This window comes from Mobula hypostoma, chromosome 13 (genome assembly GCF_963921235.1).
Source record: "Mobula hypostoma chromosome 13, sMobHyp1.1, whole genome shotgun sequence".
Taxonomy (NCBI): Eukaryota; Metazoa; Chordata; class Chondrichthyes; order Myliobatiformes; family Myliobatidae; genus Mobula; species Mobula hypostoma.
The window spans coordinates 2,444,935-2,460,194 of NC_086109.1; the positions used below are offsets into that span (position 1 = coordinate 2,444,935).

The 15,260-nt window shown below is 48.5% G+C and overlaps 1 protein-coding gene across 1 annotated transcript in view; it reads right to left on the minus strand.

The window, feature by feature from the left end:
* Window positions 1–15,260, minus strand: part of LOC134355366 (uncharacterized) — a 53,256-nt gene that overhangs the window by 20,377 nt on the left and 17,619 nt on the right. Inside the window, exon 2 of the mRNA XM_063065146.1 lies at window positions 2,479–2,799. Within this exon, the coding sequence (XP_062921216.1) occupies window positions 2,479–2,799 (321 nt within the window). The remainder of the gene's footprint in view (window positions 1–2,478; window positions 2,800–15,260) is intronic.

The following is a 15,260-nucleotide window of genomic DNA, read 5'->3' on the forward strand; positions in this document are numbered from 1 at the left end:
TCCTGTAGGCAGCTGACCAACACCGCACATAATATTCCAAAGTAGGTCTCATCAACATTTTATGCAACTTCAACTAACATGCCAACTCCTGTACTCAATACTTTGATTTATGAAGGCTATTGTTCCAAAATTCTTCTTTACGACCCTATCTACCTCTGACACCACTTCCGATGAGTTATAGACCTGTGTTACTATATCCCTTCGTTCTACCACAGTCCTCAGTGGCATACCATTCACAGTGTAAGATCTATCTTGGTTGGTCCTATCAAAGTAAAACATGTCACACTTATTGGCATTAAATTCCATGTGCCATTTTTCAGTCCATTTTCAGCTGGTCCAGACCCTGCTGCAAGATCTGATGGTCTTCCTTGCTGTCTACTATATCCCTAATCTTGATGTCATCTGCAAATTTGCTGACCCAGTTAACCACATTATCGTCCGGGTCGTTGATATAGATGACAAACAACAATGGACCAAGCACAAATCCCTGCAGCATTTGCCTTGTCACAGACATCCAGTCAGAGAGGCAGCAATAGCTGAATAATTCAGCCAAAACAATCTATGACCTCTGACATCCTCTGGGAGAACAGGGAAAGGCAGAGCTACGGAATATCAGCAGCCGTCTGGATGATGTAGATGGAGCAGCCAGCAGGATCTATGAATGGAGCTGATCAAGCCATTGAAAACATTGGAGTCTCACTGTCAGTAATTGTATTGTTAAGTGTCGACTCTGTTTCTCCATGATACTAAATAAACTCCCTGTCTTCATTACAGAGCTTGGGTCCATGCTCTTCAGGTCAGAATTAATTGGGAGTTCTTGGTGAGACTATTTTGGTGTCCTGTGTCTCACTGAAGTTGTTACAGATGAAGAGGGCTGAATGCCCTTAGTTGGTAAAGTTACCAAGTGACAGCAATGATCATGGAGACTGGGAGCAGGTGTGAAATAGTCAAGGACAGGACCTGCCTGGAGTGAATCAACAGTCGGGGGGGCTACAAGGATGCGCCACCTCGTGGGGTAGAGGGTGGAATCTAGAGTGAGGACACAGCATCAGAATAAGTGTCTGCCCATTTCACACAGAGACGAGGAGTTGGGGGTGTGGGGAACAGGCAGGAAAGTGGACCCAAGGCTGCCAAACCAACCCTGACAGTACTAGGCTTGGGGGCGGATTGGTCTACTCCCCCTATTTCTCATTTTCTAATGTTATCCCTCCAATGGGAACCATTTAACCCTGGGATGGAAGAGAGAACATTTCTCAGCCAAACTTCAGACGGATGTTGCTGGGTGAGATTATTTTCAATGGTTCATTGGTTCAATTTAATATCAGAGAATGTATACAGTATCCAACCTGAAATTCTCACACTTCACAGACATCCACGAAACAGAGGAAAACCCCAAAGAATGACTGACAGAAAAATGTTGGAACCACAAAGTCCCCCCACGCCCCTCTCACGCACAAGTGGCAGCAAAGCATGATCCTTCCCCACTTCCCGTTTCACCCACATTCCAGCAGGAAGCATCAGCCCCACACCACCTTCAGGCAAGCGATAGCAAACCCCCAAAGAGACCATGATCGAGGTCCATCAAAAACTATAGTCCACAAACCAGCACTTCAACATGCCACAGGGAGAGAGAGATGTCGTCCCTTCCACAGCGAGAGAGGAGACCAACAAACAGATCACTGTTTTGATATTGCAGTCTGTAGTCTACTTTGAATGTAATGTTATTGCTAGAGTGAGTCAGGAACCATATTGATGTGTGTGAGTGTGCTGTTGTGTCCGTGTACCGTGTCACTCACTAGGACACTATATTCAGTGTAATGAGTACACAAGGTATCACTCAGCACAGCACAGCATGAAGGCTGAGGAATAAACACTTTGCTGAGCTCAGTCTGGGCAATTAACAAGCAATGCCCTGGGAAACTGATGGGATAACTTGAATCCCTGAACATGACAGACCAGATCTTTAACTGGGGATACAGTGACCCACAGACCACTCACCCCCTTTACAGACCCTCCCACCTTATGGGTCCATTGTTCAGCTCAGGTTCCCATGGGTCAAGCAGAGAAACATCAATGGAAAGAGGCCATTCAGCCCAACTCAACAATCTCTGTGCTGTTCTAAGCTAGTCCCATTTGCCTCCAGACCTTTCATCCATGAACCTGGCCAAATGCTGTTTAAACACTCACCCTGTAACCACATCTTCCATAGTCCACCCGAGTGCTGATCTCCTCTGGACTCAGAGTAATGAGAGTCATCATTACTTCTTCTCGGGCTCTGACTCAGTCTCAGGGGATGTGGTAAATGTGTTCCCCAGACTGTCTCAATCCCACTACACTGGGACCATGAGCCCAGCTCTGGACACGGGCAGTCACTGGGGTTCAGTAAACAGGGAAGCACACAGGATCTGCCCTCACCCATTAATTGGGGGTGTTTCAGGAACCGAAGAAACCCGAGCCCCTCCGCGGTGTCTCACTCACCGTACACCTCCAGTCGCATTTTGTTCTGAGTCTGTGCTCCTGTACTTGCTGTAACAGACACCTCATAAACATCAGAGTCACTTTTCTGTAGATCACGGATTTCCAGACCGAAGTTCCTGGGATGAAGAGTTATCCGTCGCTTGTACTCCTCAGATCCGTAATAGTCACTGATCTTGTTTGAATATGACACAATCTTCGCTCTGGGTGAGAACCGTCTCCACACAAGCTGAGCAATGTCTTCTCCGACTGGGATCCCAGGAAGTAAGGAGACCGAGCGTCCCAGAGCTCCGTTCACAGTGGTAGAGGAATCCCCAGTCCCAGCTGAGGAGACAAGAGGAGACAGTCAGCAGATGAGCTCAGTGACTGGAGGATGAATCAGACTGGGAGAATCAGAGTTACAAGAGCGGGTGATGGGTCTCATTGTTTGTCTCCCGGCCCTGTGAGAGAAGCAGCCCACCATTCCAACAGTACACGGTAAGCTCAAGAGAGGAACAGAGTGAAGACTCTTTGCACCCGGTCCAGAGGATGGAAGTTGCAGCCTGCAGCCAGATATCAAAGGCAGGTCAGAGGGGCACAGGTATGAAAAATGAGACCCATTCGGGAGAAGGGTTGGGTGAGGTGCTTGGGGAGGTGAACGTGTTGAGGGAACATGTGATAAATGGAAGTTCGTGAGTGCTGTGAGGGACAGAGGGAGCTCGGAGTGGGGCCTTGCCGGGCACATCCACAGATCCCTGAAGGAGGAGTGAGGGAGAAGATGAGGCCGTTTGTTGCTCCTGGCCGAGGTTTTGTGAACAGGTTGCGGGGGGAGCTGATAATCACTGCAGTGCGGGTGGAGAGAAAGCAGGAGAATTCGGCAGTATGATGAGTTGAGAAATATTTCCTCTGATACAGAAGCAGGAGGCAACCTCATGTAACCACCGTTCAATATCACAGCTCATTGACCTGTTGCTAAACTGGAACTCAGGCTGAGCCGTTTCTCACTCCACTTACTGTGTGTACTGGAGACTAAAGTCAATCTCTGCCTTCCCCACCGCTGTGCTGGTATCCAGTGTCACCCTCTGCTTCCCCACTGCTGTGCTGGTATCCAGTGTCACCCTCTGCTTCCCCACTGCTGTGCTGGTATCCAGTGTCACCCTCTGCTTCCCCACTGCTGTGCTGGTATCCAGTGTCACCCTCTGCTTCCCCACTGCTGTGCTGGTATCCAGTGTCACCCTCTGCTTCCCCACTGCTGTGCTGGTATCCAGTGTCAATCTCTGCTTCCCCACTGCTGTGCTGGTATCCAGTGTCAATCTCTGCTTCCCCACCGCTGTGCTGGTATCCAGTGTCACCCTCTGCTTCCCCACTGCTGTGCTGGTATCCAGCGTCACCCTCTGCTTCCCCACTGCTGTGCTGGTATCCAGTGTCACCCTCTGCTTCCCCACCGCTGTGCTGGTATCCAGTGTCAATCTCTGCTTCCCCACTGCTGTGCTGGTATCCAGTGTCACCCTCTGCTTCCCCACTGCTGTGCTGGTATCCAGTGTCACCCTCTGCTTCCCCACCGCTGTGCTGGTATCCAGTGTCACCCTCTGCTTCCCCACCGCTGTGCTGGTATCCAGTGTCACCCTCTGCTTCCCCACTGCTGTGCTGGTATCCAGTGTCAATCTCTGCTTCCCCACTGCTGTGCTGGTATCCAGTGTCAATCTCTGCTTCCCCACTGCTGTGCTGGTATCCAGTGTCAATCTCTGCTTCCCCACTGCTGTGCTGGTATCCAGCGTCACCCTCTGCTTCCCCACTGCTGTGCTGGTATCCAGTGTCACCCTCTGCTTCCCCACTGCTGTGCTGGTATCCAGTGTCACCCTCTGCTTCCCCACCGCTGTGCTGGTATCCAGTGTCACCCTCTGCTTCCCCACCGCTGTGCTGGTATCCAGCGTCACCCTCTGCTTCCCCACTGCTGTGCTGGTATCCAGTGTCACCCTCTGCTTCCCCACTGCTGTGCTGGTATCCAGTGTCAATCTCTGCTTCCCCACTGCTGTGCTGGTATCCAGTGTCAATCTCTGCTTCCCCACTGCTGTGCTGGTATCCAGTGTCAATCTCTGCTTCCCCACTGCTGTGCTGGTATCCAGTGTCAATCTCTGCTTCCCCACCGCTGTGATGGTATCCAGTGTCAATCTCTGCCTTCCCCACCGCTGTGCTGGTATCCAGTGTCAATCTCTGCTTCCCCACTGCTGTGCTGGTATCCAGTGTCAATCTCTGCTTCCCCACTGCTGTGCTGGTATCCAGTGTCAATCTCTGCTTCCCCACTGCTGTGCTGGTATCCAGCGTCACCCTCTGCTTCCCCACTGCTGTGCTGGTATCCAGTGTCACCCTCTGCTTCCCCACTGCTGTGCTGGTATCCAGTGTCACCCTCTGCTTCCCCACTGCTGTGCTGGTATCCAGTGTCAATCTCTGCTTCCCCACTGCTGTGCTGGTATCCAGTGTCAATCTCTGCCTTCCCCACTGCTGTGCTGGTATCCAGTGTCACCCTCTGCTTCCCCACTGCTGTGCTGGTATCCAGCGTCACCCTCTGCTTCCCCACTGCTGTGCTGGTATCCAGTGTCAATCTCTGCCTTCCCCACTGCTGTGCTGGTATCCAGTGTCAATCTCTGCCTTCCCCACCGCTGTGCTGGTATCCAGTGTCACCCTCTGCTTCCCCACTGCTGTGCTGGTATCCAGCGTCACCCTCTGCTTCCCCACTGCTGTGCTGGTATCCAGCGTCACCCTCTGCTTCCCCACTGCTGTGCTGGTATCCAGTGTCACCCTCTGCTTCCCCACTGCTGTGCTGGTATCCAGTGTCAATCTCTGCTTCCCCACCGCTGTGCTGGTATCCAGTGTCAATCTCTGCCTTCCCCACCGCTGTGCTGGTATCCAGTGTCAATCTCTGCTTCCCCACCGCTGTGCTGGTATCCAGTGTCACCCTCTGCTTCCCCACCGCTGTGCTGGTATCCAGTGTCAATCTCTGCCTTCCCCACCGCTGTGCTGGTATCCAGTGTCACCCTCTGCTTCCCCACTGCTGTGCTGGTATCCAGTGTCACCCTCTGCTTCCCCACTGCTGTGCTGGTATCCAGTGTCAATCTCTGCTTCCCCACTGCTGTGCTGGTATCCAGCGTCACCCTCTGCTTCCCCACCGCTGTGCTGGTATCCAGCGTCACCCTCTGCTTCCCCACTGCTGTGCTGGTATCCAGTGTCACCCTCTGCTTCCCCACCGCTGTGCTGGTATCCAGTGTCACCCTCTGCTTCCCCACTGCTGTGCTGGTATCCAGTGTCACCCTCTGCTTCCCCACCGCTGTGCTGGTATCCAGCGTCACCCTCTGCTTCCCCACTGCTGTGCTGGTATCCAGCGTCACCCTCTGCTTCCCCACTGCTGTGCTGGTATCCAGTGTCACCCTCTGCTTCCCCACTGCTGTGCTGGTATCCAGTGTCAATCTCTGCCTTCCCCACTGCTGTGCTGGTATCCAGTGTCAATCTCTGCCTTCCCCACCGCTGTGCTGGTATCCAGTGTCAATCTCTGCCTTCCCCACTGCTGTGCTGGTATCCAGTGTCAATCTCTGCCTTCCCCACCGCTGTGCTGGTATCCAGTGTCAATCTCTGCTTCCCCACCGCTGTGCTGGTATCCAGTGTCACCCTCTGCTTCCCCACTGCTGTGCTGGTATCCAGTGTCACCCTCTGCTTCCCCACTGCTGTGCTGGTATCCAGTGTCAATCTCTGCCTTCCCCACTGCTGTGCTGGTATCCAGTGTCACCCTCTGCTTCCCCACCGCTGTGCTGGTATCCAGTGTCACCCTCTGCTTCCCCACTGCTGTGCTGGTATCCAGTGTCAATCTCTGCCTTCCCCACTGCTGTGCTGGTATCCAGTGTCAATCTCTGCCTTCCCCACTGCTGTGCTGGTATCCAGTGTCAATCTCTGCCTTCCCCACCGCTGTGCTGGTATCCAGTGTCACCCTCTGCTTCCCCACTGCTGTGCTGGTATCCAGTGTCACCCTCTGCTTCCCCACTGCTGTGCTGGTATCCAGTGTCAATCTCTGCTTCCCCACCGCTGTGCTGGTATCCAGTGTCACCCTCTGCTTCCCCACTGCTGTGCTGGTATCCAGTGTCACCCTCTGCTTCCCCACTGCTGTGCTGGTATCCAGTGTCAATCTCTGCCTTCCCCACTGCTGTGCTGGTATCCAGTGTCACCCTCTGCTTCCCCACCGCTGTGCTGGTATCCAGTGTCACCCTCTGCTTCCCCACTGCTGTGCTGGTATCCAGTGTCAATCTCTGCTTCCCCACTGCTGTGCTGGTATCCAGTGTCACCCTCTGCTTCCCCACTGCTGTGCTGGTATCCAGCGTCACCCTCTGCTTCCCCACTGCTGTGCTGGTATCCAGCGTCACCCTCTGCTTCCCCACTGCTGTGCTGGTATCCAGTGTCACCCTCTGCTTCCCCACTGCTGTGCTGGTATCCAGTGTCAATCTCTGCTTCCCCACCGCTGTGCTGGTATCCAGTGTCACCCTCTGCTTCCCCACTGCTGTGCTGGTATCCAGTGTCACCCTCTGCTTCCCCACTGCTGTGCTGGTATCCAGTGTCAATCTCTGCCTTCCCCACTGCTGTGCTGGTATCCAGTGTCACCCTCTGCTTCCCCACCGCTGTGCTGGTATCCAGTGTCACCCTCTGCTTCCCCACTGCTGTGCTGGTATCCAGTGTCAATCTCTGCTTCCCCACTGCTGTGCTGGTATCCAGTGTCACCCTCTGCTTCCCCACTGCTGTGCTGGTATCCAGCGTCACCCTCTGCTTCCCCACCGCTGTGCTGGTATCCAGTGTCACCCTCTGCTTCCCCACTGCTGTGCTGGTATCCAGTGTCACCCTCTGCTTCCCCACTGCTGTGCTGGTATCCAGTGTCACCCTCTGCTTCCCCACTGCTGTGCTGGTATCCAGTGTCAATCTCTGCTTCCCCACTGCTGTGCTGGTATCCAGTGTCAATCTCTGCTTCCCCACCGCTGTGCTGGTATCCAGTGTCAATCTCTGCTTCCCCACTGCTGTGCTGGTATCCAGTGTCAATCTCTGCTTCCCCACTGCTGTGCTGGTATCCAGTGTCACCCTCTGCTTCCCCACTGCTGTGCTGGTATCCAGTGTCACCCTCTGCTTCCCCACTGCTGTGCTGGTATCCAGTGTCAATCTCTGCTTCCCCACTGCTGTGCTGGTATCCAGTGTCAATCTCTGCTTCCCCACTGCTGTGCTGGAATCCAAGGTCAATCTCTGCCTTTCTCACTGTTCTGTTGGAATGATGTAAACAAGCTTGAAGGGGTACAAAGAAAACTGCTGGGTCCAGTGGACCTGAATTATCAGGAAACATTGAACAAGTTATGACTGTGTTCCTGAGAATGTAGAAGATTTAGAGCAGATTTGATGGAGGTATAATGCTATGCCGTAGGTGTTTCATTTTAGCAATTCTGTAAGAGCAGTCTGTTGTGTTTGGGTTTGAACTAAATTAAAAGGTTTTCTATTCAACTTAGGAATGTGCTGTCAGCCAATCAGAATGGTTGGAATGGGAGAAGGTCTTTGTTGGTGGGAGCTGGGAGAAGACAGGGGGAAAAGATGGCTGAGGATACCATTCCTATTGCAGAAGGTGCTTTGTGCAGATAAACGGCATCAAGAGGAAAACCCAATACTCCCTTGGGAGAGCCATTTGTTTCAGATGGATTTTGAGTGACGTTCAGAAGGTGCTTTGTGCTTTTACTCAGACCGAGGGACCAGCATGTCAGTGAGAGAAGAGTTCAAGATGATCTCCAACTTAAGTGCACATTTGAATATTTAAGAGTAATGGCCTTTTTTTGTTTGTTTCTTTCATTTAATAACTGTTTGTTTAAATTAACATTCTTAAATATACTTATTTTTAATAGTATGCACTGTACGATCTGTTATCCCTTGCCGGGGGCAGTAAATCACACAGCATTCACCCAAGCCAGGTTTCGGGTGGGCGAGACATCCTAAGCTCACAGATTTGGCAGGACACAAGTTGTGTGCACCCTAAATGTACGAAGCCAGAGAAAGGTGGGTTTATCAGAATTTAGTGGCTGTTAGTGAGGGGCTAACAAGCCAGCTTTCCAGAGACACCCAGTATAAGGGGGTTTCAGAGGTATACAAAATTGTAAGAGGTATAGATAGAGTAAATGCAAGCAGGCTTTTTCCACTGAGGTTGGGTGGGACTACAAATGGAGGTCATGAGTTAAGGGTGAAAGGTGAAAAGTTTAAGGGGAGCTTGAGGGAAACCTCCTTCACTCAGAGGACTGTGAGAGTGTGGAATAAGCTGGCAGCACAGGTGGTTCATGCAAACTCAATTTCAACGTTTAAGAAAAGTTTGGATTGGTACATGGATGGTAGGGGAATTGAGTTGTTTGGTCCCAGTGCAGGTCGATGGGAATAGGCAGTTTAAATGGTTTCAGCATGGCCTCAGGCCTGTTTCTGTGCTCTGTGACAATATGACCCTTTTTCTCTCCATCTGGCCCATATCCTTTTGAACATTTCCTATCAAGCAGACTGAGGAGACTGCAGACGCTGGACTCTGGAGCAACACAAAATGCTGGAGGAACTCCGCATGTCAGACAGCATCTGTGGGGAGAAATGGACAGATGATGTCTCCTCTCTCACGGTGAAATGGAGACACATCTTTTTCCCTTATTAGGGAGAGAGAGAGCCTATGGAATGTTGATTTATCGGGTGAACGAGTGGTCTTTGAGGTACTGCAAGTCTGTGTCTTTATTGATGCTGAGTGCTCGGTAGAGGATGCTGATGCAGTATTTTTGTTAGTGGGGGAGGGAGGTGTTGTTGCCTTGCTGCTGCTTGTGTGTGGGAGGGGGAGATGGGGGTGCTGTGGGGTACTAACGTTTAACTGTCATTCATCCTTTGGGGCACTCCTCTGTTTGCCTGGATGGTTGCGTAGAAAAAGAATTTCAAGATGTATATTGTATACATTTCTCTGAAATGAAATGTAACGACTGAAACTGTTGATGTTTCAGGTTGAGACTCTCCATCTGGATTGAGGGAAAGTGAAAATGGCCAGCGTAGAGAGATGCGGCAGGGGTGGGGGTGGGGGGTGAAGGGAGTGGCACGAATGGGCAGGTGATGGGCGGATCCAGCTGTTGTGGGGGAGGTGATAGGCCGATGGGGAAAGGAGTGACACCAGCATCTGGCAGATGATTGGTGAAAGTGAAGGTGATGGGATCTGATTGGAAAGGAAGCAGCACGCGGATTAAAGAGAGGGAACTGTGGAGGGCAGAGGGGGCATTAGGGGGAAAGGTAATGTGTAGGTGATAGGCAGATGGTGGAGTTAGAGGAGGGGAAAGAGATATAGCGATGGGATCAAGGTAGATCAAGATGTGAAGACAGTACACAAAGGAGGACCAGCTTACCTGAAACTGAAGAATTCACTGTTAATGCTGACAGTCTGTGATCTACACAGGCATAATATTAGCTGCTGTTTCTCTCGTCTGCCTTCTTATCAGGAACCTTCACAGCTTCCCTCCACCAATCATGATTTTATAAATGTCACAAGATCACCTTCAGGTTTCCAAGCCCCAGAAGAAAAATGTCAAGTCTATCCAGTCTTTCCGTATAATTCAAGAGCCAGAGCCAGAAGGGGCCATGGCAGACAAGATGAAGGAAACCCCCAAGGCATTCTACAAGTTTGCGAAGAGCAGGAGTATAAGACATGAGAGAATAGGGTAAATCAAGTGTGACAGTGGAAAAGTGTGTCTGGGACCCGAGGAGATAGCAGAGGTACTTAATGAATACTTTGCTTCAGTATTCAGTATGGAAAAGAAACTTGATGATTTTAGGGATGACTTACAATGGACTGAAAAGCTTGAGCTTGTAGATATTAAGGAATAGGAGGTGTTGGAGCTTTTGGAAAGCATCAAGTTGGATAAATGACCAGGACCGGATGAGATATACCCCAGGCTACTCTGGGAAGTGAGGGATGAGTTTGCTGAGCTTCTGGCAATAATCTTTGCATCATTAATGAGTACGGGAGAGATTCTGGAGAATTGGAGGGTTACAGATGTTGTTCCTTTATTCACGAAAGGGAGAAGAGATAGCCCAGGAAATTATAGACCAGTGAGTCTTACTTCAGTGGTTGGTAAGTTGACAGAGAAGATCCTGAGAAGCAGGATTTATGAACATTTGGAGAGGCATAATATGATTAGGAATAGTCAGTATGGCTTTGTCAAAGGCAGGTCGTACCTTATGAGCCTGATTGAATTTTTTGAGGATGTGACTAAACACATTGATGAAGGTTGAGCATTAGATCCAGAGTAATGGATTTCAGCAAGGCATTTGATAAGGTACCCCATGCAAGGCTTATTGAGAAAGTAAGGAGGCATGAGTTCCAAGGGGACGTTGCTTTGTGGATCCAGAATTGGTTTGCCCACAGAAGGCAAAGAGTGGCTGTAGACGGGTCATATTCTGCATGGAGATCGGTGACCAGTGGTGTGCCTCAGGGATCTGTTCTGGGACCCCTACTCTTCCTGATTTTTGTAAATGACCTGGATGAGGAAGGGGAGGGACGTGTTAGTAAATTTGCTGATGACACAAAGATTGAGAGTATTGTGGATAGTGTGGAGGGCTGTCAGAGGTTACAGCAGGACATCGATGGGATGGAAAACTAGGCTGAGAAGTGGCAGATGGAGTTCGACCCAGATAAGTGTGAGGTGGTTCATTTTGGTAGGTCAAATATGATGACAGAATATAGTATTAATGGTAAGACTTTTGGCAGTGTGGAGGATCAGAGGGATCTTGGGGTCCGGATCCATTGGACACTCAAAGCTGCTACACAGGTTGACTCTGTGGTTAAAAAGGCATACGATGCATTGGCCTTCATCAATCGTATGATTGACTTTAAGAGCTGAGAGGTAATGTTGCAACTATCTAGGACCCTGGTCAGACCCCACTTGGAGTACTGTGTTCAGTTCTGGTCATCTCACTACAAGAAGGATGTGGAAACTATAGAAATGGTGCAGAGGAGATTTATAAGGATGTTGATGGACTGGGGGGCATGCCTTATGAGAATAGGTTGAGTGGACTTCGCCTTTTCTCCTTGGAGCATAGGAGGATGAGGGGTGAACTGATAGAGGTGTACAAGATGATGAGAGACATTAATCGTGTGGATAGTTAGAGGCTTCTTCCCAGGGCTGAAATGTTTAAAACGAGAGGTCATAGTTTTAAGGTGCTTGGAAGCTGGTACAAGAGGAGATGTCAGGGGTAAGTTTTTTACGCAGAGAGTGGTGATTGTGTGGAATGAGTAGCCGGCGACGGTGGTGGAGACAGATACGATTGGGTCTTTTAAGAGACTCCTGGACAGGTACGTGGAGCTGCAAAAAATAGAGGGCTATGAGCAACTCTGAGGTAAGGACAGATGTTCGGCACAGCTTTGTGGGCTGAAGTGCCTGTGTTGTGCGATAGGTTTTCTATGTTTCTATGTCTATGTAAATATGTGATTTCGAATCCAATAGGGAATGTTGTATTAGGGTGTAGAATTGTAAACATTCTTGTGGTTTAACTTAATCGCATACTTGCTTATATTTATAGATAATCACATGCATCCATAAAATAGATCTGTGAATTTTCCAGTAAATATGGCACAGTTGCTTCATAGGTATTGGTTTTCAGTAGCAATTGTGACGCTACATAACTGTTGCTGTTTTATAGGTTAATTGTTATGAATTGTTTTACTCTAGTCTGAGTATAAGACCACAACTTTTTTTTGATTGGTCTTTTCTTTATTCTTTTAATTATTATTTTGCTTTTGTAACACTTAACAATTCGATCAAAACCAATGTTTTATGCCTTATTCTTCATTTCCAAAGAACCTTCGATTTGCAAATGAATCATGATCCAGCAATAGGGTGACCCCGAGCTCATCTTTTAGGTATCATTGTAAGAGTCTGATAACTCTTGTAATAAACACACACAAAATGCTGGAGGAACTCAGTGCAGAGTTCCTCTAGTATTTTGTGTAGATCCTGCCTGGCCTGCTGAGCTCTTCCAACATTTTCTGTGTGTTGCTTGGATTTCCAGCATCGGCAGATTTCATCTTGATTGTAACTCTTGTGATAACCGTCTTTGAGCCTGCTTGGGTGTGTCTGTTATGTCTGCTGTCATATAGGAGAGGGGAATCACACACTCAGCGATTCAGGAACAGCTTCTTCCCCTCTTCCATTCGAGTCCTAAATCGACATTGAATCTTTGGACACTACCTCACTTTTTGAATATACAGTATTTCTGTTTTGGCACTTTTTAAAATTCGATTCAATATATGTATACAATAATTGATTTACTTGTTTAGTTATTACTATTTTTATTATTTGTATTTTATTTTATATTTTTTCTCTGCTAGATTATGTATTGCATTGAACTGTCACTGCTAAGTTAACAAATTTCACATCACATGCCGGTGATAATGAACTTGTTTCTGTGAAGAGAGAATATCCAGTGTAATGGTGTGCGCTGACAAACCACTGAACCCAGATACGAAGAAACAACAAAATCCCTTTTGTGCTCTAGGATTTTCTATGCTTCTATGTTTCCAACCCTTCCGTCCGAATAAGAGCTGCATAAATGCATTCTGCACCTTTTTCAATTTAATGACATCCTTCCATATACCTAGGTGATCAGGACTACACACTATATGACTATAACACCACAGATACAGGAGCAGAGTTACGTTATTTGTCCCGCTGAGTCTGCTTCGCCATTTCATTATGGCTAATTGATTTCCCTCCACCCCAGTCTCCTGCCTTCTCTCTATATCCTTTCATACCCTGGCTAATCAAGACTTTATCAACCTCCACTTTAAATTTATCCCATGACTTGGCCTCCACAGCTACCTGTGGCAATTAAATTCCACAAATTCACCACTCTCTGACTAAAGAAATTGCTCATCATCTCCGTTCTAAATGGATTGGTCTTAATTGCCAGGCTGTATCCTTTGGTCTCAGACTCCCTCACCATCGTAAACATCCTCTCCGCATCCATGTTATCGAGGCCTTTCAACATTAGATAGGTTGCAATGAGTTTCTCTTCATTCTTCTGAACTCCAGTGAGTACAGGCCCAGAGCCTTCACATGCTTCTCAGATGAAAAACCTTTCAATCCCGAAATCATTTTCGTGAGCCTCCTTTAAACCTTCACCAACGTTAGGACATGCTTTCTTAGGAAAGGAGCCCAAAACTTCTCACAATACTCCATGTGAGGCCTCTCCAGTTCTTTATAAAGCCTTAACAACACCTAGGTGGTTCACATCTACATCAGTTTTAACATGATACCCCAACTCCTGCCGCAGTGATCCAACTGATGAAGGCAAGTGTGCCAAATGCTTTCTTCGTTATCCTGTACTGCTGCCACTTTCAGGGAGCTATATCTTTGTACCCCTAGCTCTCTCTGTCCCCAGGGGCAGATGGTCTGCACCCCAGAGTGCTTAAGGAAATAGCCCAAGAAATAGTGGATGCATTAGTGATAATTTTTCAAAACTCATTAGATTCTGGACTAGTTCCCGAGGATTGAAGGGTAGCTAATGTAACCCCGCTTTTTAAAAAAGGAGGGAGAGAGAAACCGGGGAATTATAGACTGGTTAGCCTAACATCGGTGGTGGGGAAAATTCTAGAGTCAGTTATCAAAGATATGATAACAGCACATTTGGAAAGCGGTGAAATCATCGGACAAAGTCAGCATGGATTTGTGAAAGGAAAATCATGTCTGACGAATCTCATAGAATTTTTTGTGGATGTCACTAGCGGAGTGGATAGGGGAGAACCAGTGGATTTGGTATATTTGGATTTTCAAAAGGCTTTTGACAGGGTCCCACACAGGAGATTAGTGTGCAAACTTAAAGTACACGGTATTGTGGATAAGGTATTGATGTGGATAGAGAATTGGTTGGCAGACAGGAAGGAGAGAGTGGGAATAAACGGGACCCTTTCCAGAATGGCAGGCAGTGACTAGTGGGGTACCGCAAGGCTCAGTGCTGGGACCCCAGATGTTTACAATATATATTAATGACTTGGATGAGGGAATTAAATGCAGCATCTCCAAGTTTGCGGATGACACAAAGTTGGGCGGCTGTGTTAGCTGTGAGGAGGATGCTAAGAGGATGCAGGGTGACTTGGATCGGTTTGGTGAGTGGGCAAATTCATGGCAGATGCAATTTAATGTAGATAAATGTGATGTTATCCACTTTGGTGGCAAATACAGGAAAACAGATTATTATCTGAATGGTGGCCGATTAGGAAAAGGGGAGGTGCAATGAGACCTGCGTGTCATTATACACCAGTCATTGAAAGTGGGCATGCAGGTACAGCAGGCGGTGAAAAAGGCGAATGTTATGCTGGCATTCATAGCAAGAGGATTCGAGTGCAGGAGCAGGGAGGTACTACTGCGGTTGTACGGCCTTGGTGAGACCACACCTGGAGTATTGTGTGCAGTTTTGGTCCCCTAATCTGAGGAAAGACATTCTTGCCATAGAGGGAATACAAAGAAGGTTCACCAGATTGATTCCTGGGATGGCAGGACTTTCATATGATGAAAGACTGGATCGACTAGGCTTATACTCATTGGAATTTAGAAGATTGAGGGAGGAACTTATCGAAATGTATAAATTCCGAAAGGGATTGGACAGGCTAGATGCAGGAAGATTGTTCCCAATGTTGGGGAAGTCCAGAACGAGGGGTCACAGTTTGAGGATAAAGGGGAAGCCTTTTAGGACCGAGATTAGGAAAAACTGCTTCACACAGAGAGTGGTGA